This window comes from Mobula hypostoma, chromosome 19, assembly GCF_963921235.1.
Source record: "Mobula hypostoma chromosome 19, sMobHyp1.1, whole genome shotgun sequence".
Classification (NCBI taxonomy): domain Eukaryota; kingdom Metazoa; phylum Chordata; class Chondrichthyes; order Myliobatiformes; family Myliobatidae; genus Mobula; species Mobula hypostoma.
This window is the reverse complement of record NC_086115.1, coordinates 38,055,829-38,079,556: the sequence shown is the minus strand read 5'-3', so window position 1 is coordinate 38,079,556 and position 23,728 is coordinate 38,055,829. Positions and strand designations below refer to the sequence as shown.

General features: G+C 41.4%; 1 protein-coding gene across 4 annotated transcripts in view; it reads left to right on the top strand.

Moving 5' to 3' along the window:
• Positions 1 to 349: 349 nt before the first annotated feature.
• LOC134358975 (exocyst complex component 6-like) overlaps positions 350 to 23,728 on the top strand; it is a 194,539-nt gene continuing 171,160 nt past the window's right edge. For 2 of the 4 annotated variants that reach the window (XM_063071718.1, XM_063071716.1), the window contains exon 1: positions 350 to 570. In XM_063071718.1, the coding sequence (XP_062927788.1) occupies positions 455 to 570 (116 nt within the window). In that variant the 5' untranslated portion in view covers positions 350 to 454. Of the gene's footprint in view, positions 571 to 7,916; positions 8,452 to 23,728 lie in introns of those variants that run through there. The other 2 variants (XM_063071717.1, XM_063071719.1) reach the window with 2 other exon arrangements.

Below are 23,728 nucleotides of genomic sequence, written 5' to 3'. Positions count from 1 at the left end.
AAAAATCAAGTTGTAAAACTTAACTATGATAATGATTAGTTCGGTTGCTGGCTTCAAGGTCAAACGAGTACTAACTCAGAAAATTGTCTCTTGTTATATTAAACGGTACTAGTGACCCTCCGACATATTTTATTGACACTTCGCTATTCCATAAAACAATTAAGACATATATTTTCTGTGTTTTCTAAAGAACGCGTGAGTGGTTATGTTGGTATTTGTGAAAGGTTAATCAGTTGGAGAGTGACACATGATAGGCTTTAAATAACCATGCGCTAAAAATAAGTCATTCCCCCGTCACCTCTTATTGAAGAGGTGGTAAATTGCACCCAGAAGTACCCTGTGCGGCACCTTCATGTTGGTTTAATTTCGTTGTTTCGCGCACTTTTTATGTGTAGAATTTCACAGAATCAAAAGATTCCCCTCCAGTATTCCGAGACCGAAGACGCTTAAAACGATGGCCCAGTCAAATAAATCAGTCGCCTCCGAGGAAGAAACCCGAGAAAATCAAATTTATGAAAATGTGTTTTCGGAGATCGAAACACTCGAATTACCTCTTGGCACAAGTTTACGGTGGGTAACGTGACTTCCCCTCGTCGTGACTAAAGAGTTTGGTATTGGGCAAAAGCACGCAAAATATGTCTAGCTGTGGTACTGTACTTTAGGCTTGTGTTGTGTAAAATCGCAGTTCTAGTTGTCCAGTTTAACAGTCGCTTGACTTCAGTTAACTTTTTTCACAGGGGAAAGACGAGTGTTGCTCCGTAGTTTCATAACAGTCTGTGAATCGGTGTATCTTTTAAGTGGTTAATTGTTTAAAAATATCTGGTTAGTTAATAATGGGTTGAAAGCGGCGTCCAAACTTGCTTGAACCATTCGTATGGGGGTGGAAAATTCCTGAGCTAAAAAGTTTCTTCAAATTCTCCTCCCCCCTCCCCCTGCCCCGTGACTTTCGTAAAGTTCCTGCGCTGAATTTAGGGGTTAAATTGACGATGGTCCATTTGTTTCACTAACGACAAATATATACGATATCAAATAAGAGTACTTTCAAAATTTGGAAGACATTAAACGTGTTAGCATTTTAATTAAAACATTATCCATGCATGAATCCGATTTCCCAGATGAAGTTCAAGGTGGAACAACTTTAGAGGAGACTGTAGATCTCTAAGGATTTAACATATTGATGCAATTACAGCGATGGCTATATTTCATTAGGAGTTTGAGCAGAATAGGTATATTACCAAAGACACTCGCAAATGTCTACCGATTGTACCATGGAAAGCATTCTAACTGGTTACATCATAATCAAGTATGGATTATGCACTGCACATGATCGGAAAAAGGTGCCGAAAGTTGTAAACTCAGCTAGCTCCATCATGGGCAATAGCCTCCCCAGCCTTGAGGACACATTCAAAAGGCGATGCCTCAAATAGGCAGCGCCTACCATTAAGGACGCCCATCACCCAGAGATGCCCTCTTCTCACTGTTACCATCAGGGAAGAGGTACAGGAGTCTGAAGACGCACACTCAACGTTTCAGTAACAGCTTTTTTTCCCCCTCGACCTTTATGATCCCATGAACGCTACCTCTGTATTTTTCTTCTCTCTTTGCATTACTTATTTAATTTAATTATATCGTGTGTGTGTGTGAATAATTTTATTATGTCCTGTAATGTACTGCTGCCGCAAAACAAAAAAACTTCACGACATTGCCACTGATATTAAACCTGATTCTGAATGGCTGGTTCTTTCCAACGATTTTGCTATTGTCCAGCGTTAACCTATTGGTATTTTATTTCGTAGATATTAATTTGCGGAATTAAACGCAAATTTGGTTAATAGATATTTTCAGCCACCTGGGGGGTGGGGGTTGTTGGTGGGAGAATATAATCCGGTTTGGACTTCAAATTGCCGTGGGTTAAAGGGGTGCACTTGGCAATTAACGGTTCTCGTTCGCCGATACTCTGTAGTTATTCCCCTCTCCCAAACTTTTGATATTTCCGTTAACATTAGTACGCTAAAATATATAAAAAACGGCGTATTTAGTGAAGCTGGAATCTAACGTGGAACACTTACAAACAACATTTCTGGAAGCACTTAGCAGGCCAAATATCATGAGTGAAAAATAGACAAGCAATACACATAAAAATTGCCGGTGAACGCAGCAGGTCAGGCAGCATTTATAGGAAGAGATACAGTCGACGTTTCAGTTAGTCCTGACGAAGGGTCTCGGCCCGAAACGTCGACTGTACCTCTTCCTATAGATGCTGCCTGGCCTGCTGCGTTCACCAGCAATTTTTATGTGTGTTACTTGAAATTCCAGCATCTGCAGATTTCCTCGTGTTTGAGTGAAAAATAGATGTATTTTAAGAAGCAAAAGAAGTCGAGAACGAAAAGACCAGGGAATGTATGTGAGAAGGTACAGATCAAAGATAGGGTAACAATTATTTTTTTTAAGTGTAGTTGGAGATGTGGGGGGGGGGGGAGGAAGAAAGAACACGTTGGTGCAGTGATAGACAATAGTCTGTGGAGAAGGCCGGTAAATGGTGAAATTCAGTATTAAGTCCAGAAGGTTACAACGTATTCGGACGGAAAATCCTCTTCTTGAGTGCTGGACTTCCCTGGAGAAATGCAGGAAGCCCAAAATACACAGGGCGAGGTAGGAGAGTTAATGTGGCAGGTGGAAGCGCAGTGTCATTCTCCTGATCTAATAGAGGCATTCTGCAAAATGATTATCCAGTCTGCTTTCTGCACTGTACAGGGAGTAACATTATGAATACTGAAATTGATTGAAAAATGGGATGAAGTGCGAGTGTATTGTTGCGTTACCTGGAGGGACTGATTGATGGTGGAAAGAGAATGAGGTGATGGGGGAGAAAAGGGATCATGAGGTATCGGAGCAGAATTAGGCCATTTGGCCCATAGAGCATGCTCTGCTATTTGTTCATTGCTTATTTACTTTCCCCCTCAACTCCATTCTCATGGCTTCTCTCCATAATTATTAAAGACCCGATCAACCTTTGCTTTGTGACTTGACCAACACAGCTGCCCATGGTAATGAATTCCATGGATTCACCACCCTCTGGCTGAAGAAATTCCTCATCTGTTCTAAAGGGACATCCTCCTATTCTGAGGCTGTGCACTCTGGCCCCAGATTGTCCCACTATTGGAAACGTCCTCCCCACATCTACTTTCTCTAGATCTTTCAATATCAATAGGTTTAAATAAGATTTCCCCTCCCCACCACCACGTTCTTCCAGACTCCAGCAGGTACTGGCCCAGAGCATTCAAATGCTCCTATTATGTTAACCCTTTCATTCCCCAGATCATTCTTGTAAACCTCGGATGGACCATCTCCAATGCCAGCACATCCTTTCTTAGATATAGATGCCAAAACTGCTCAGAATACTCCTAATGCAGTTTGACCAATGCCTTAGAAAGCCTTAAAGGGCTGATGTTTTAATCCCCTACAGCTGTATGGGGAATTTTCTTTTAAAGACAAATGGTTGATGGTGGTGAGAGTGGATCAGGGAATTGAACATGGAACAAACTCTTTAAAATGTAGAAGAAAGAGGGGAGGATGTATTTGATGGAATGCCATTAGAGGTGGCAAAATTATGGAGTACTTTTACTTATTCCCATCATCCCTACTGGGCCATAGGTCACCGAAAGTAGCTCGTCTGAATCCTCTGTTCTGGCCCAGCCTTTCATGTTGTCTCCAAGTATCTTGGTGTATCCTTCATCTCCCAGGGATGATATCTTTAGAGCTTCTGTTGGCATTTCCTAAGTACTGGGTTTTTATGGGATGGGTTGCTAGCCCTATGCCCAAACCTCCTCCTTTCACGGCCAGGTGTGGGACCTTCCATGGCAGAGTTAAAAATGATGGCATATGACCCATCATTGAACATGGAGGCTAATCGGTGGAAGGAGAAGCTGAATATTATTGTGGCTGGGAAGAATGTGTTGGGGAAAAGAAGAGATACAGGTGAGAACCTTGTCCACTATGGCAGAGGGAGCCACAATTGGCGAAAATGTTGTTATTGCCGAGTTCGTCACTTCATTTGCTCAGGAAACTTGTTGCTTCCTACTTTGATTATGCATACTTTCCTTGTCCAATCCCTTCCCTTAAACACAAGGCTCTCCACTGAACAGTTTATCATTTTCTTTCTTCATTGTTGATGCCCAGTTCCTTTGTACCTCCTGCCACATCTGGTTCTGGTCTGGCCTTGTCACTGGTGAATATATGATGGAGAAACTAGTATAATAGAATTTGAGTCCATGCAGGAAGTCATGTGGGGGGAGGTGTATGTAGTCAGGAATAGGTGAGAGAATTGATGGTCTAATTATGGACACTGGTAACTAATCTATCCCTTGAAATGGAGATTTCAAAATAAGGAAGGGAAGAGCCAGATTTAGACAATGTGAAATTAGGAACTATGTGGGGAAACGGTAGCCAAAGAAATTAAATTTTAGCTCAGTATGAATGTAGCAAGAACATCATGCAGTTATTGTTGGAGAAGACAGTTGGGTGGGGGTGGGGGGGAGAGTCCCTGAAAAGACTGAAACAAGAACTGTCCATGTTTCTGAAGAGGTGACTGTAGCTTGATCCCAAGTTGTATTATTAATTTGGAGACAATGAGTTGAGCTGAAGAATTTCTTCAGTGGGTGAAGCAAGGGAGACAGATGTGGCATCTTTTCAAGAAAAGTGAAGCTCTCTGACTATCCTGATGTGGCATACAGATGTAGGGGGATTAGACATCCATGGTGAAGATAAGCCAGTAGGGACTGTTAATGGTAGTGAGCCATGGATGTAATTGGAAATATACTGGACAAGGGGGAGAAAGAATTGTTAAGGCAGGGAGAAACAAGTTTTGCAGAACACAAGCAGGCTGAAAAGGGCCTACCAGGACTTGAATTTCATATGATGAATCTGATGCTTGCAGGGAATGAGCTTAATATACAAATATACTGCCTTTTAAGATCTGAATATTCTGAAAATAAATTATGAATTATTCCATTCTAATTGCTGAAATCCAATATTTTTTTATTTTTGTTAATATGGGATCTATCCTGCTAAAGTTGCAGTGATGTATTAACGTGGATCCCAGTATTTCAATGATTCTTCCCACTGAAGTAGTACCTAGCATCTGATGAGCACCTTTAACTCTCGATTTCATAAGTTAGCTAGTGCTGTAAAGGGAGAATAATTCCACATTTTACATGTAGCCCCACTTGTATAACCAGAGATCTCTTGTTGGGAAGAGTCAAATGCTTGTAACATTTTTTTCTGCATTTTATAGTGAGTGTAATGGCAGACATCCCACCCTGCAAAAACTCATTTCAGGGAGGTAGCACCACCACCCCTGCCCCCTGCAACCCCATATCTGCCCCCCCCCCCGGTTGATCTTCAAGGGTGTATATACACAGGATATTTGATTATGAAAGAACAGAACAATTTATTTGATCACAAACAACAGGAATTCTGCAGATGCTGGAAATTCAAGCAACATACATCAAAGTTGCTGGTGAACGCAGCAGGCCAAGCAGCATCTATAGGAAGAGGCGCAGTCGACGTTTCAGGCCGCGACGCTTCGTCAGGACTAACTGAAGGAAGAGTGAGTAAGGGATTTGAAAGCTGGAGGGGGAGGGGGAGATGCAAAATGATAGGAGAAGACAGGAGGGGGAGGGATAGAGCCGAGAGCTGGACAGGTGATAGGCAAAAGGGGATACGAGAGGATCATGGGACAGGAGGTCCGGGAAGAAAGACAAGGGGGGGGGTGACCCAGAGGATGGGCAAGAGGTATATTCAGAGGGACAGAGGGAGAAAAAGGAGAGTGAGAGAAAGAATGTGTGCATAAAAATGAGTACAGATGGGGTACGAGGGGGGAGGTGGGGCCTTAGCGGAAGTTAGAGAAGTCAATGTTCATGCCATCAGGTTGGAGGCTACCCAGAAGGAATATAAGGTGTTGTTCCTCCAACCTGAGTGTGGCTTCATCTTTACAGTAGAGGAGGCCGTGGATAGACATGTCAGAATGGGAATGGGATGTGGAATTAAAATGTGTGGCCACTGGGAGATCCTGCTTTCTCTGGCGGACAGAGCGTAGATGTTCAGCAAAGCGGTCTCCCAGTCTGCGTCGGGTCTCACCAATATATAAAAGGCCACATTGGGAGCACCAGACGCAGTATATCACCCCAGTCGACTCACAGGTGAAGTGATGCCTCACCTGGAAGGACTGTTTGGGGCCCTGAATGGTGGTAAGGGAGGAAGTGTAAGGGCATGTGTAGCACTTGTATTTGATTTATTTGATCACATATTTAAGTTAGTTACACACACATATATATTCCTTGTTGAGTATTTTGTTGGCAGTCTCAATGCTAATGGCTAAATATTAATGCAAATAGCTTTTCTATTTCTTTTGCAAACTTTCCTTGTACTGTGATGTGGCTTACTTGGCAGATTTGAGCATTTTGCCGGAAGTCTCAACCTCATAGCAGTCTTTGTCAATGAGTTTGTTAATTTTGCAAGACATCAGATTCACAAGATTCACGATTATATATTATCATGGAGCCGTTTTATAATTACAACTTTAAGCAAGTCTACAGGGAATTTGGCCTCATCACGTAGGACATCAATACAGTAGCTCCTTAGCAGCTAGCCAGCTAGTTTAAATAATGTTAGCTTTGCTAATGAACAAATGACACCTGTTAAACTCACCTCAACTTGTCTTTTACAGTTATTTAACCCACCATGGGCAATAGAAAAATCACTGTCACAAACAGTGCAGCAAGCAACACTGTCATTATTTTTGACCCCTATTAAGCAGGGGTACACTTTAGTGTAGTCTGGGGTGAAGTATGTTTTATATTTTCTTATTTTGGAACACTCTGCTATTGCGCTGCAGGACACTAAACTGAACTGATGGACAATGAAAGAGAGAGAGGTCAGCTGTAAAGCCCACCCACAAAGAAAACTGGTCTCTCTTTGTGCTAAGTAGACCTATCAGGATGCTCTTTCTCTCACTCTCTTGCTACTTCTGTCACTCGCTCCCCCCCCCACTCGCTTGCTCTCAAAAAAATCGATTTCCAGGATATTGTACATAATTTGCGGGCGTCAGGGAGCCGCTATCAATATGTGGGAGACTCCTGGAACTTCTGGGAGAGGTGAGATGTCTGTCATGGTGACTGTCAAATGTGCATGCTGGGGAAACCCCTCATTCATTTCAGCTGTTTTAGGGCTACCATGCATCATTAACATCAGTAGTATACCACCTCCGAGCCAAATGAATGGCAACAGTTCTATCAGTTTTAAGGAATGTAAGCGTGTTAACTCTATGTTGACAAGAAAATCTGAATTTTGAGATAGATCATTATATGTCATAACGTTCAAACCTCGAAACATATTTACTATTAATGTACATATGTACAACCCTGAGATTCGTTTTCTTGCAGGCTTACATAACCAGTCCAAGAAACAATAGAATCAATGAAAGACGGCACTCAACAGGATGGACAACCAATGTGCAAAAGACAATAAACTGTGCAAATACAAATGAAAACAAATAAGCAGTAAATATGAGAGCATAAGATGGAGTCCTTAAAAGTCCATAGGTTGTGAGAACAGTTCAGTGATGGGGCTACTGAAGTTAGTTATCTCTTCTGGTTCAAAAGCCTGACGGTTGAGGGGTAATAACTGTTCCTGAACCTGGTGGTGTGGGTCCTGAGGCTTCTGCATCACTTTCCTGATGGCAGCAGCGAGAAGAGAGCATGTCCTGGGTGTTGGGGTCCTTGATAATGGATGACACTTTCCTACGACAGCGCTCCGTGTAGATGTGCCCAACGGTGTGGAGCGCTTTACCCGTGATGGACTGGGCCACATCCACTATTTTGTTTTGTAGGAATTTCTGTTCAAATGCATTAAATGTGTTAGTATTTTCGCGTGCTTGCATCGCACAAGCCTGATTCTCCACGTGAAGTTTAAGGTGTTGGGTTACGTCTGGATTTCAGTCGGATGATTACTCCAAAGGAAACGAAGCCGCATTTTTAACAGGTGAGAAACGTGTTGAGTGTTTCAGCGTCATTTGGACGCAATACGAAGGATGCCTTTTGCGCCAGTGTGCGCTGACATACGGAAAAGAAATTGGCTTGCGGCAGGTAGAGCCGAGGGAGGGCGAGCGTGCTCGCGCATTACCGGAGCGAGCTGGCGAGCGTGCACGCGCAATCGGGGTGGGTACCGTGAGGAAAGTGGAAACGCCCGAGGACCCGGAACCGAGGAGGGGCGTCTCCTTGGTGGTTTGGAGGAAGGCCGGGCCATGAGCCGTTAAGTGGGTTCATCGCCATCGCCGCCCTGCCCGAGCTGCAAGATGGCAGAGGCCGAGGGGCTGGAGACGGCCACGGAACACGAGCGTATCCTGCAGGAGATCGAGAGCACGGACGCGGCCTGCGTGGGCCCAACGCTCAGGCAAGTGGCCGCGCTTTCGTGTCCGGTGCCGGTAGCGCCCGCTCCGCACCAGGCCCCGCCGCCTCAGCCCGAGTTTCCGTCGCCGGCGCGATTGGGCCCTGCTGTTGGTTGTCTCTGCGATGGGCGAGGGGAGGGAGGAGAAAGTTTGGGATGGAAGACGGGTGCTGGTGGTGGGCCGAGAGCTGCAGCTCTCAGTTTCCAAGGCTTCTGCATTTGAAGGACGTTTGCTAGTCACTATACTCGCATGAGTGTAAACATTGCCTTGCATGGGGTACTGACACACATCCTCCCCTGCAGAATAAGTCTATCACTGGGACTGTCACAGTTAGGGATATAGACTGGCAGTAGCCACTCACCCAGTGTCACGGTGGAAACTGAAATAAAATAAAAATGCTGGAAATACTCAGCAGGTGAGGCTACACATGGGGGGAAAAGACCTGATGATTCAGTTCAATGGCCTTAAAAATACTTCCAGCATTTTCAAAAAGAATTTCACCATGTTCTTTTGAACTACAGGGGAAGTTGCCCAACAGTGCTATTATGTACCCGTTCATACTAATCCCAAGGTTACAGGAAAAACTAGCCAGTAGTGGGAGTGTACATCTCCATGATACACAATTAATTGATAAGGGAGATACTGATACTGAGAATATATTTCCCAGAGCTGATGATTCACACTTCTCCATGATGGGATGTTGCTTGCTCTTGCCATTCCCTGGGTCACACTGTGTCCTATGCACTCTTGGAATAATTGTGTGGATGTTGCCATAGCGTGGACAATCTGATGGAGGAACTCAGTGGGGCAAAAGCACAAGTTTCTGCAGATACTGGGAATTTTGTAAATATGCAAAGAGTAGGAGGAACTGAACAAGTCAGGCAGCATCTATGGAAAGAAATGAATCAAGACTCTGCATCAACCTGACCTGCTGAGTTCCTGCAGCACTTTTTGTGTTACGGATACTGCTTGTTCCTCTAGCAGGTGGTTTTGTTCAGATTCTAGTGTCTACATTGTCTATTTCACAGTCACATTCTATAATCCAACAAAGATTCATTTTGCTGCACACTTCTGTGCATTTTCTCCGCGTTGTGCCGAACGATGTAATATAGTGCAGGAAACTATTATGGATATCAGATATGCCACACAAATTTATTGAAAAGTAATTATGATATATAATTAGAAGTGTGATTGTATCATGTTTTAAAGTATTACCTTGTGCTATCGATGCACATTTAGCTTTGCTGAGGGTAGGTTGGTGTTGATTATGGAATGGTGCATCTGGTTGGGGCATAGATCATTAGAAGCAGTTGGAATAGTACAGTATGTTTATTATTGTAAAATATATGCAGTAGTAATCAGCATACTGAACAAGGACAGCTTCTATCCCGCTATTACTAAACTCTTAGAGGGCCCTGTATGATAATATGGACTTTTGGCACCTCAGTCTGCCTCATATTGATCTTGCATTTTATCATTTACCTGCACTGCACTTTTTTGATAGCTTTTACACTTCATTCTGCATTGTTACTGTTTTACGTTATTTTACCTCAATGCATGATGTAATGATTTTATCCATATAAACACTGCAAGACAAGATTTTCACTGTATTTTTGTACATGGAGACAATAATATACCAATATTAATTCAAACTTGTAGTTCATGAATCGTAGTATATTATGTTCATTAATGCAGCTTCAACCCAGTTTGGTTTAGGAGATAAACAGTTGTGTTATTATTCATACAGGAGCTGTCCATTGGGAATACTTTAATGTAGTAGCATAGTCAACACAATGACATTGTGTCTGCTGTGTACCTGGGGGTTTCATTGAACTGATGCCTTACCCAGTTGTGTGCCCTGAACGCACAAGACTTGAATGAACTCAAGAGGAAATAGTTGTTCTTTTTGAATTCAGTTCAATAGCAACAATAAACATTCCGGGAAGAAAATGCATACGATCTGGTTCACTGCTGACATCAGTCTGAGGCATGAGAGTAATCTCATGGTGCATCTTTGGATAAACTAAAAGCTAAACTGAGTACGGACCAGATCTTTCTAGACTCTGCTAATCATAATTATGCCTCCCCCCACCCCACCTGAACTGGATGTGGTAGGCCAATCAAGCTGACACTCCAAACCAAGCAAATGTGCAGCAGATTCTTGATAGTGCTTTAGTTTCAGACAGTGTAATGCTGTGCCACTGTCCCTGGCACATTTTGGCAATGACAAAGCTGGAGGCAGAACCTTGATTTATGCCAAAGCCAGCAATTGACTTTAAGTTTTTAAATGATTCTCATATTTCAAGCTGTTTCAGAACTGTTAAACTAAATGCAAGGTTTTTTTTTGGGGGGGAAGCACATTTTGAAATTATTTAAATATTTTTAACATTCTTTTACACTACTTACTTTATAATATACAGACCAGCATTCCCAAAAAAAAAGCAAAGTGAATCCAATCTCATGCTAGGTTGGACCCGAGTAAGATTACAGATTATACACAACCTTTCCCCACTGCCTCCTTCCCATTTCTTTTTCCTCGTAGCATCTAGGTAGCCTCCAACCTGATGGCATGAATATAGATTTCTCTGGTAATTTTTTGCTTTTTTCCCCTCCCCCTTTTCTTCTATTCTCTACTTTGGTCTCTTGCCGTTTATTCTGCCTATCACCTTCCTTTAGTGCACCTCCTTCTTCTCTTTCTCCCATGGTCCACTCTCCTCCCCTTTCAAATTCCTTCTTCAACCCTTTATTTTTCCTATCCACCTGGCTTCACCTAACACCTTCAAACTTGTCCTTCTGCCCCTCCTCCCCCCCCCACACCTTTTTATTTTGGTATCTTCCTCCTTCCTTTTCTCATGAAGGGTCTCGGCTCAAAGCATTGAATTTTTTATAGATGTTGTCTGACTTGCTGAGTTTATCCAGCATTTTGTGTGTTGCCTTAGATTTTCAGCATCTGCAGAACCCCTTGTTTACCCTTTTTTGAGAAACAGAAAATGACTGTTGTCTCTTAATGACAGTGATACCAGTTTTGGATTGCTCTAAAGAATTGGGGCATTGAGGTCAGGAAAGATGTTTACAAAATTAAAGTTTTACTTCCTATTTACATGGAGCTATAATTGATTTGTGCTGCAACTGATTCATCACGACGTTAAAAGGAAGATTTTTTTTGGCTTGTCGTTCAAGTCTTTATTTCCAGATTGGTTGGTTGTTTTTCTCAAAAAGAAGTCACAGCACACTCTCATTCTGCCCAATTATGAAGTCACAACTCTAGATTTAGAACATAGAAATTTACAGCACATTACAGGCCCTTCGGCCCACAATGTTGTGCCGCCCATGTAACCTACTCTAGAGACTGCCTAGAATTTCCCTAGCGCATAGCCCTTTTTTTCAAGCTCCATGTACCTAAGAGGCTCTTAAGAGACCCTATTGTATCTGTTTCCACCACTGCTGCCAGAAGTGCATTCCACGCACCCACTACTCTCTTTGTGGAAAAACCTACCCTGACATCCCCTTGGTACCTACTTCCAAGCACCTTAAAACTATGCCTCCTCGTGTTAGCCATTTCAGCCCGGGGAAAAAGCCTCTGGCTACCCACACGATCAGTGCCCTTCATCTTATAGTCATAGTCATACTTTATTGATCCCAGGGGAAATTGGTTTTCATTACAGTTGTACCATAAATAATAAATAGTAATAAAACCATAAGTAGTTAAATAGTAATATGTAAATTATGCCAGCAAATTATGAAATAAGTCCAGGACCAGCCTATTGGCTCAGGGTGTCTGACCCTCCAAGGGAGGAGTTGTAAAGTTTGGTGGCCACAGGCAGGAATGACTTCCTATGACGCTCTGTGTTGCATCTCGGTGGAATACACCTCTATCAGGTCATCTCTCATCCCCCGTTGCTCCAAGGAGAAAAGGCCAAGTACACTCAAACTATTCTCATAAGGTATGCCCTCCAATCTAGGCAACATCCCTGTAAATCTCCTCTGCACTCCCTATAGTATCCACATACTTCCTGTAGTGAGGTGACCAGAACTGAACACAGTACTCCAGTGGGGTCTGGCCAAAGCCCTATATAGCTGTAACATTACCTCACGGCTCTTGAACTCAATCCCACATTTGATGAATGCCAACACACCATACACCACTTTAACAACACTGTCAACCTACGCAGCAGCTTTGAGTAATCTTTCAACATGGACCCCAAGATCTCTCAGATCCTCCACACTGCCATTTATATTCTGTCTTCAAATTAGACCTACCAAAATGAACCATTTCACTTACCTGGGTTGAAGTCTATCTGCCAGTTCTCAGCCCCATTCTGCATCCTATCGATGTCCAGCTGTAACCTCTGACAACCCTCCAGACTATCCACAACATCCCCAACTTTTGTGTCATCAGCAAGCTTACTAACCCACCCTTCTACTTCTTCATCCAGGTCATTCCTATACCATCTGCAGAGATCCCACCCTGCAAAAACTTATTTCAGGGAGGTAGCACCATCAATTTGCGGGAGACTTCCAGGAGAGGTGGGATGTCTGCAATAGAGTAGCTCCTTAGCCGCTGGCCATCTAGTTAAAATAACGTTAGCTATGCTAATGAATGAATGACACCTGTTAAACTCACCTCAACATGTCTTTTACAGTCTTAACCCACCATGGGCAATAGAAAAGTCACTGTTGCAAACAGTGCAGCGAGCAACACTGTCATTATTTTGACCCCTATTAGGCAGGGGTACACTTTAGTGTAGTCTGGGGTGAAGTACATTTTATATTTTTATTTGGAACACTCTGCCATGGTGCGCTCTCGCTCGTGCTCTCTCTCTCTCTCTTTCATGGTCGCTCGCGCGCTCTCAAGCGCTCTCGCTTGCTTTCTCACTCGCTCTCTCTTGCTCTCGCGCGCGCGCTCTTTCTTGTCACTCTCGCACTCTCTCACTCTCTCTTGCTTTCTCTGGCTCTCAAAAAAATTGATTTCCGTGATATTGTATATAATTTGCGGGCATCAGGGAGCCACTGTTAATATGTGGGAGACTCCCGGAACGTCCGGGAGAGGTGTGATGTCTGCATTTGTGCATGTTTAAAATATGCTTGTGTTTTGTATAACCCTTTCTTTCAGAGCATTCTAAAACATTGTTGCATAGTTGTAATTTATGAATCTAAATTCTCAGAACAAAGCTGTGTGATAATGATCAAATAGCCTGTTTAGTAATGTTGAGCAAGGATAGCAGAACTACTCCTGTTAATCTTTGTAGAAGTATTGTGGATTTTTTAAATACCAACATGAAAAAAGGCTTTGGTGGTGGGGGGTGGGGTTCATGATTTGATATTTCATTGAGAAGTTGACATGCTTGATAGTCAGAACTTTGTTATCAAAAGTGTATATTTTGAGTTTGAAGTGCACTGTAGCACAGATACAGATGGCGTGGATATCAAATGCTGATGCAGCTGATTTCTTGTTCTGGCACAAGTGTGAGGGTTGGAGACCAGTCATGCTAAGCTAGGGGGCAAATTGCGCTATCATTATCACAGTGTTTGTTATCTCAGCTCTAAACCAGCCATTAATAGTATATCTATCATTTGAATGGGTTCTCTAATCTGGATAATAAAAATAAGTGCTTTTTTAACACACATGTTACTAGGTATTTATAAAAAATTTTGGCTGACTTTAAATGTCCCTTATTGTCAGATACATTGACCAGTAGAGCTGTCAGAAGGTCATGAAGAGGCGAAAGAGCTCTTCAGGCTTTGGCTCCTTGGGTATCTCACCCACTGATGTCCACTCCACTTTGTCGAAGACTGCAGTAAAGAGGCCTCAAGTTTGGTTACATTTACAGGGCCAAAAAAAGTTAGTGAAGAGTAAGGGGTGGTATTAGGATGAACATGCTAATTATTCAAAGGGTATCCAGGATAGGAAAAATGACACTAGGCTTCCCCACCACAGGGTTTCTTTTTAAATGACTTTAAACTTTAACCATAAGCAAAAGATTACCTGTTTGTCAGCTTGCATCTTTTCCTTTTGTCTACTGGTCCAAGCTCACCTGCAGTATTCTAAAACTGCTTGCATTTTGAACTTCTGTTCCATCTGGGTCACTTGATTTTATTCCAGCTAAGCCTTCATCTTTCCTACTTGGCCCAATTTAATTTGATATTGTTAACAGCTTTCTTCTTTCTGGTAATGTCCCTTTCCATTTTTAGGTTTGCTAAGTTTTCTACGTGTAGTCTTAAGTATTTTTTTCTTTTGCTTTTACACTATAACATTTCATTTTGTTTAGTAATTATAGGTATTTAGCACTCCAAACAGTCATAGGATCATGTTGCATTATTACATTTGTACATGACATGAGATATTACCTCTTTTTCAGGTACTTGAAAATGAGGTTCATTGTATTCACTTTATAATTGTTGATAATCACTAGGGTAATGAAGTGCTTTTAAAATATTCTGCCCTTTATACATTGGAGAGAATAGAAGGTGCAGGCCATTTTCCAAGATGAAGTTGCATTTTTCCCGGTGAAAGGATAATAATTTAACTGTAGTTTATCTTGTATCACTGAGCTGTCCTTTTCAAGACATTATACTGTGAAATTGCCCAACAATGCAATTGATGGATTGCATGTAATGGAGGTTGCATTAATTAAGAGGAATTTTTTTTTGGCTCTAGCAAATTTCGTATTGTGCAGGGAACGATGTGTATGTGTTGCTTTATTTAACAATACCTAAGTTTGGTACGAGATGCACTTCATTAGTTATGAAGAAAAGGCATTCTTGTATTTTTTTGAAGAATGTCCATATTTTATCTTTAATTTTCTATCTCCATTTTTATGTTTTTCAGTGTAATGCTTTCTAACATTGTAATATTTTATATAAAATATTAAATTTATAAGTTAACATACTGTGTGAGTGTTTTAGGCCTAGCTAGTTGAAATAAGGGTGGAATTGATTCAGGTTAAGGGGATGCAAGATGACTGTCTGGACCTGGAGCAGAAACTACATCAAAAACTATATAGGAGTTGCAAACAGCTGTAAGCCTAGGACAGTTACCAGTTGAAGGTAGAGTTAGTGATTTATCAAAGTCAAAATTCAAAGTATGCACATGTCATTATATACTACCTTGAGATTCATTTTCTTGCTGGAATTTACAGAAAAATAAAGAAATATAATGGAATTCATGAAAGATTTTACATAAGGACTGGCAAACAACCAATTTGCAAAAGACAAATAGTGCAAATACAAAAATAAATAACACTGAAATCATGAGTTGTAGAGTCCTTAAAAGTAGTTTGTGGAATCAGTTCAGAGTTAAGACGGGTGATGTTATCCATGCCAGTTCACGAGCTTGATGTTTGTAGGACAATAACTGTTGCTGGTGGATGAGACCTAAGGTTTGTATACCTCCTACCTGATGGTAGCAGCAAGAAGAGAGCATAGCCTGGATAGTGGGCGTCCTTGATGGATGTTATTTTCTTGTGGCAGTGCTTCTTGCAGATGTATACTCATTGGTGGGGAGGGCTTTGCACGTGGTGGACTAAGCTGTATCCACTACTTTCTGTGAACTTTTCTGTTGCTGTGCAATGGTGTTTCCATACCAGGCTGTGATGCAACCAGTTAGTATACTCTCCACTGTGCAGCTGTAGAAGTTTGTCAAAGTTTTAGGTGACATGTAAATGGCGGCTCGCTCTTAAGTTTTAAGAATAAATTGGATAGGTACATTGATGGGAGAGGTCTGGAGGGTTATGGACTGGATGCAGGTCAATGGGGCTAGCAGAATAATGTTTTGGCACAGACTAGAAGGGCCGAATGGCCTGTTTTCTGTGCTGTAGTGTTCTATGGTTCTATGCTGAATCTGTACAAACTTCTAAGAAAGTAGAGCCACTGTTGTCTTTGTGATGGCACTTGCATGCTGGTCCTAGGACAGATCTTCTGATGTCATAATGCCAAAGTGACCACCTCCACCTCTGAGGACTGACTCCTGGACCTCTGGCTTCCTTCTCCTGCAGTTGATTATCAGCTTTTGTTTTACTGATATTGAGTGAGAGATTGTTGTGGCACCATTCAACCAGATTTTAATCTCCCTCCTATATGCCAAATCATCATCACCTTTCATTCAGACAACAGTGCAGTCATTGGCAATTCTAAGTATGACTTTGGAGTAGTACTCGGCCACACAAAAAGGGGTATAGCTAAGTACACAGCTTTGTGATGCACCTTGTGTTGATGGTGATTGTGGAGGAAATATTGCAAATCCACACTGGGGTCTGCAAGTGAAAGAATTGAGAATCTAATTGCATGGGGAAGTATTTAAACCCAGGTCTTAGAGCTTAATAGTTAGTTTCGAGGAGGATAGTATTGAATGCTAAGCTATACTCAATGAAGAGCATCATGATTCATTGTCCAGGTGCTCCAGAATTGAATGAAGGGCCAATAAAATGGCATCTGCTGTTGACCTGTTGTGACGTTAGGCAAATTGGAGAAGATCCAGGTCACTCCTCAGGCAGGAGTTATATGCTTCATGGTCAGCCTTTCAAAGTGCTTCATCACAGTGAATACAAGTGCTACTGGATGATGGTCATTGAGGAAGATTACCATGTTCTTTTTGGTCACCGGTATGATTTGAAGCTAGTGTTTGAAGATCCCTGTAAACACTCCAGCCAGTTGACTTGTACTGGTTTTCAATACTTGAGTATGGTGAAATTTATGGCAGGAAGTGAAAAAGTGATTTAGTTTGTCAGTGTTAAGTTTGAGTAAGTTTTCCTGCTCACTCAGGTGGAAAAGTTGTTACCTGTTGGATCTGCAACACACATCAAAGTTGCTGGTGAACGCAGCAGACCAGGCTGCCTGGCCTGCTGCGTTCACCAGCAACTTTGATGTGTGTTGCTTGAATTTCCAGCATCTGCAGAATTCCTGTTGTTTACCTGTTGGATCTGGTTTAGTTGTCCAGAGGTTTTGTTAGATGATATACAGATATACATCATTAGCAAACAGTAGCTACTGACTTTATTGTGAAGAGAAGATGCTTGAGAAGTTTAAATATTGTCAAAACCCAAGGATCAGCTGTTTCGTCTCAAGAGTGTGGCCTTGCTTCCTGTCAGTTTTCTCTGGACCTTCAGATTAAACGTAATGGAGTAGAGTCTTTGTTCATTTGACTGTATTTTTATTGACCATTGTCCCTGAGATAATGAGCCATCACCTTGAAATACTGTAGTCCTTGTGATGAAGGTAAATCATTTGTTCCTGGCACTTGTGTGATGTAAAAGTTACTTTCCACTTGAGGTCATGTCTGAATATAGATATAGTCATGGACTGTTTCAAAATTGAGGAGTTGTGAATGAAATTAAAATTTTAATTATCAGTGGGCATTATCAGTTTTGATTTTTGTGATGGAGGGAAGGTCATTGAAGCATATGAAGCTGGTTATGCTAAAAGCACTCCTCTGAGGAACTCTTATAGCAGAGTCCTGGAACTGAGTTGATTTGTTCTCCAGTGACCACAACCCTTTTTCTTTGAGTAATGTCAAATCAGTGGAGAACCCTCCCCAGAGATTGTGGTTGATTTTATTGATTCCTTAATGCCACATTCAGTCAAATACTTATATAATTTAAAGAGTAGTTATTCCTGTCACAGTCACTACTCAAATTCTGTTCTTTTGCCAATATACCTTTGAATGGGTAGATTAGTAGAACTGAATGAGAATGAGAAAGCAGTTTTTAAGTGCTACTATCTGTTGTGATTTCTGTTGTTTTCCAGATGATTGAGAGTTGACTGAAACAAAGGCAGTTTGGGTTAATGGCCAAATTGGGTTTGTCCTGTTGCATGCAGGTAGATCATAGCTGTCTGCATAGCATAGGACATTTAATATTTCCTCTTTTTTGGTAACTACAATGGAACACATTGAGTATACACAGCTGGTTTTGGAGCACCATTGTTGCTACTACACACAGAATGTTATTCACTTTTACACCTTTTTTTCTGTTTTCGTACTCTTGGCCATTCCTTGATACTAATCAGTTTGGGGACCTTCGAGATAGTTCAGTCACTAGCCCAGCAGACTGTATCCTTGAAGTTTGCACTCGTATGCTACCCTTGTCCTTTTGAGGAGCCAAAATTTGTCATTAGCATTTTATTATGGCACTTGAGTGTGCAGAATCACTGCAGAGCTTTGTACTTATTAGCTGACTGTGATGTTGCTTCGCCCTGTTTAATGTTTACTATTTCCTTTATAATAAATACATGCTTATTGTTTTAGCTTCAGGTGTTTCTAGGTACTTTTAGTACATTCCATATATTCTTTTGAACTTGGGGCTAGATCTCAGAATTGGTAGTGGTAGAGAGGGATGTGTTAGATCAGAAGCTGCAGATTGCATTGGAATATCGTTATATTGCTGTTGAAATCTTGTATGCAGTTCTGAGCTGCTTGGAATACATCAATTCCATTTTACCGCAGCATGGACGTGAAAGGAGTTGTCATGCCTATAAATCTTGTCCTGGTAAAGTGCACCTGCAGCAGGTATTGTTAGGATGAAATGTAGTTTTGTTCCTTGATTAGCTTTCTTGACTTACTCGCACTGCAGAATTAGTTTGGTAGGAGTTTACATTAAAGACCAGCCATTGGTGGTGCTACTGCTCTGTTCTTGGTTATAGAAGTTATCCACTCTATCAAGCCCTTGCCATTCTTCTGCTCAGTATATCTTCTCCACATTCAAATCGTTCAACATGAAAAAGGTATATAGAGCAGAGGAAAAAGCAGTCAAAGGTAATTGGAAGAGTCTTGAGGGTCTAGAATTGGACTCTTTTGCTGGTTCCCTTCCCAGCTGTAGGTCTTTGAAGCCTCCTTTTGGATTTGTAAGGGTGAATCTAAGAATTGTGATAGGAAATTTAGAGTATCTGCCCAATGGCATTACACTTGAGTGTATGTGATTATGTTAGGTTGCTGTTTGATCTGTGAGTCCCAGATTAGGCAGAAATACCCAAATGTTTGTGTGACCGTCTATCTGAATTGATTCTTAAATTTTGATCTAATAGTTTGGTGAGCTTTTTTTTCAGTGGCATTTGCTGTGCAACAAGACCAAGTAACCATCCTCAAAGGACATCTAATGTACAGGTGGCAGTGTCCACTGTAAGTTTGAGGAAAACTTTTATACATGGATATTGTCATTTTTGTTTTAAAACTTGTAAATGCTTGTCATTTATCTCTGTAAACCTGCTTGATTGTAGAGGTAGGCTGCCCATATTTTGGGCATTTTTTTACTTGTGGAGATCTTGAGATTCAAGCCATAAATAGTGGAGATATGCAAGCTTTGTAGCAGAGGATAGGAAAATCATTGAATTGGCTGAATGAAGCAGAACCTAAGCCTTGCAATTTTTACTTTTTTTAATATTACACATTTTCACCTTGTTTTTTCTCTGAATTGGAGATCTTTGGATTGAGCCAGAAAATTGTAGGCTTGAGTCTCACTCCAGAGATTTGAACTTATAATTAATTTGCAACTAAGGGAACATTGAATTATCAGATTCTACAAAAGTTATTATCTGATTGAGGATTTGAACAGTGTTTTATTATTTGTTTATAAAATCACTTGAATGATTAAGATGATTTAATTTTGTAATTTTTAGACCCATGGTTAGTAGAAGGCATCTCACTGAGTTCGGTGGAATTCTGATCTTCTGTCATTTTCCCCTATCTGGTTTCACCAGTTGCATTGAGGCCCTTGTCGCAAATCCAGAACTATTGGGCGTGTTGGATTTAGACCATAATATATAGGAGCAGAATTAAGCCATGTGAAAATAAGGTGAATTAAGGTGAAAATAAATCCAAAGGGTTTCTACAGTTATGTTAGTGGCAAAAGGATAGTGAGGGATAAAATTGGTCCCTTGGAGAATCAGAGTGGACGGCTATGTGCGGAGCCAAAAGAGATGGAGGAGATTTTGAACAACTTCTTTTTCTTCAGTAGGAGAAGGATATTGAATTGGGTAAGGTAAAGGAAACAAGAAGGGTAGTTATGGAAAGTATGACAATTAAAGAGGAGAAGTACTGGCGCTTTTAAGGAATATAAAAGTGGATATGTCTCCGGGTCCGGACAAGATATTTCCTAGGACCTTGAGGGAAGTTAGTGTAGAAATAGCAGGGACTCTGACAGTAATATTTCAAATGTCATTAGAAACGGGGATGGTGCCAGAGGATTGGTGTATTGTTTCTGTGGTTCCATTGTTTAAAAGGGGTTCTAAGAGTAAACCTGGCAATTATCGGCCTGTGAGTTTGACGTCAGTGGTGGGTAAATTGATGGAAAGTATTCTTAGAGATGGTATATATAATTATCTGGATAGACGGTCTGACTAGGAACAGTCAACATGGATTGTGCGTGGAAGGTCATGTTTGACAATCTTACTGAATTTTTTGATGAGGTTACTAAGAAAGTTGACGAGGGTAAAGCGGTGGATGTTGTCTATATGGACTTCAGTAAGGCCTTTGACAAGGTTCCACACGGAAGGTAAGTTAGGAAGGTTCAGTCGTTAGGCATTAATATGGAAGTAGTAAAATGGATTCAGCAGTGACTAGATGGGAGACGCCAGAGAGTAGTGGTGGATAACTGTGTGTCAGATTGGAGGATGGTGTGTAGCGGTCCAATGTTCTTTGTCATATATATTAATGATCTGGATGATGGGGTGGTAAATTGGAGTAGTAAGTATGCAGATGATACTAAGATAGGTGGTGTTGTGGATGATGAGGTAGGTTTTCAAAGCTTGCAGAGAGATTTGGAACAGTTAGAAGTGGGCTGAAAGATGGCAAATGGAGTTTAATGCTGAAAAATGTGAGGTGCTACATTTTGGTAGGACTAATCAAAATAGAACATACATGGTAAATGGTAGGGCATTGAAGAATGCTGTAGAACAGAGGGATCTAGGAATAATGGTGCATAGTTCCCTGAAGGTGGACTCTCATGTGGATAGGGTGGTGAAGAAAGCTTTTGGTATGCTGGCCTTTATTAATCAGAGCATTGAGTATAGGAGTTGGGATGTAATGTTGAAATTGTACAAGGCATTGGTAAGGCCAAATTTGGAGTACTGTGTACAGTTCTGGTCACCGAATTATAGGAAAGATGTCAATAAAATTGAGAGAGTACAGAGGAGGTTTACTAAAATGTTGCCTGGGTTTCATCTCCTAAGTTACAGAGAAAGGTTGAACAAGTTGGGTCTTTATTCTTTGGACCGTGGAAGGTTGAGGGGGGACTTGATAGAGGTGTTTAAAATTATGAGGGGGATTGATAGAGTTGATGTGGATAGGCTTTTTCCATTGAGAGTGGGGAAGATTCAAACAAGAGGACATGAGTTGAGAGTTAAAGGGCAAAAGTTTAGGGGTAACATGAGGGGGGAACTACTTTACTCAGAGAGTGGTAGCTGTGTGGAATGAGCTTCCAGCAGAAGTGGTTGAGGCAGGTACGATGTTGTCGTTTAAAGTTAAATTGGATAGATATATGGACAGGAAAGGAATGGAGGGTTATGGGCTGAGTGCAGGTCGGTGGGACTAGGTGCGAGTAAGAGTTTGGTATGGACTAGAAGGGCCGAGATGGCCTGTTTCCGTGCTGTAATTGTTATATGGTTATATGTGGCCATCGAGCCTGCTCTGCTATTTCATCATGACTGATCCATTTTCCCTCTTAGCCACAATCTCCTACCTTCTCCCAGTATTCTTTCATTCCCTGACAAATCAAGAATCTATCAACCTCTGCTTTAAATATACGTATAGACTTGCCTCCACAGATTCAACATTCAATAGATTTCAATTAAGTTGCCTCCTCATTCTTCTGAATTTCAGTGAGTAGAGGCCCAGGGCCGCCATATGCTCCTCGCATGACACTCTTCAATTGCAGAATTATTTTCGTGAGCTTTCTTTGAAGCACCTTCAATGTTAGGACATCCTTTCTTAGTAAGGGGTCCATTGAGGAAGAGATCGGGGGCACTTTTTAAACATTTGTCCGTAAAATAGCTGGGAAGAATGGACAATTGATTAAGGCATCCTTCCACTTAACATACATTTGGGAATTTCCAGAATCTGCTATGAACCATTTTATGTTAATTACTTAAAATATTAAAATTTTTGTTTTTACATAATTAATACTTAATTGTTTGTAATGATCATTGGAATAAGTGGAGGATTTATCCCTGTGCTCGCTCTAGCGTCAGAATTGGGTTTAATATCACTGGCATATCTTGTGAAATTTGTTGTTTTTGCAGTAGCAGTACATTGCAATACGTAAAAAAAAATAAAACTATAAATTGCAATAAGATGTACTTAAAGAAATTAAGTTGAATAAGTAGTGCAAAAAAGGGAAAAAAAATTGGGGTAGTGTACAAGGGTTCGTTGTCCGTTCAGAAATCTAAAGGGGAAGAAGCTGTTCCTGAAATGTTGAGTGTGTCCCTTCAGGCTCCTGTACTACCACCTTGATGGTAGCGGTGAGAAGAGGGCATTTCTTAATGATAGATGCTATTTGATGAGGCATTATCTTTTGAAGATGTCATGGGTGTTGGTGATGCTAGTGCCCATGATGGAGCTGGCTGAGTTTACAACTTCCTGCAGCTTTTTCCGTTCCTGTGCAGAGGCCCTCAATAACAGACGGTGATGCAAACAGTTAGAATGCTCTCCACAGTACTCCTAGAAATTTTGCAAGTGTCTTTGGAGACGTACCAAGTCTCCTCAAATGTCTAATGAAATCCAGCTGCTGTTGTGCCTTCTTTGTAATTGCATCAATATCTTGGGCCCAGGATAGATTTTCAGAGATGTTGACACCCAGGAACTTGAAACTTCTCACCCTTTCCATTGCTGATCCCTCTGACTGGTGTGTGTTCCCTCAACTTCTCTTCCTGAAGCCCATTTTGTGGTCTTACTAATGTTGAAAGCAAGGGTGTTGTCGCAACACCACTCAACCAGCTGATCCATCTCGCTCCTGTATGCCTCTTTGTCACCATTTGAAATTTTGCCCACAATAGTTTTGTCATCAACAAGATGGCGAATGAGCTCTGCCTAGTCACCCTATCATGTTGGTATAGAAAGTAGAGTAATGGGCTAAGCGTGCGTCCTTATGGTGCGGCAGTGTTGATTGTCAGCAAGGAGGTGCTGTTATTTCCGATCTGCACTGACTGTGGTTTCCTGGTGAGGAAGTCGAAGATCCAGTGGCAGAGGAAGGTATGGAGGCTCAGGTTTTGGAGCTTGTTGATATGAACTAAGGGTATGATTGCATTGAATGCTGAGCAGTATTCAGTAAACTGCAGCCTGATGTAGGTATTGCTATT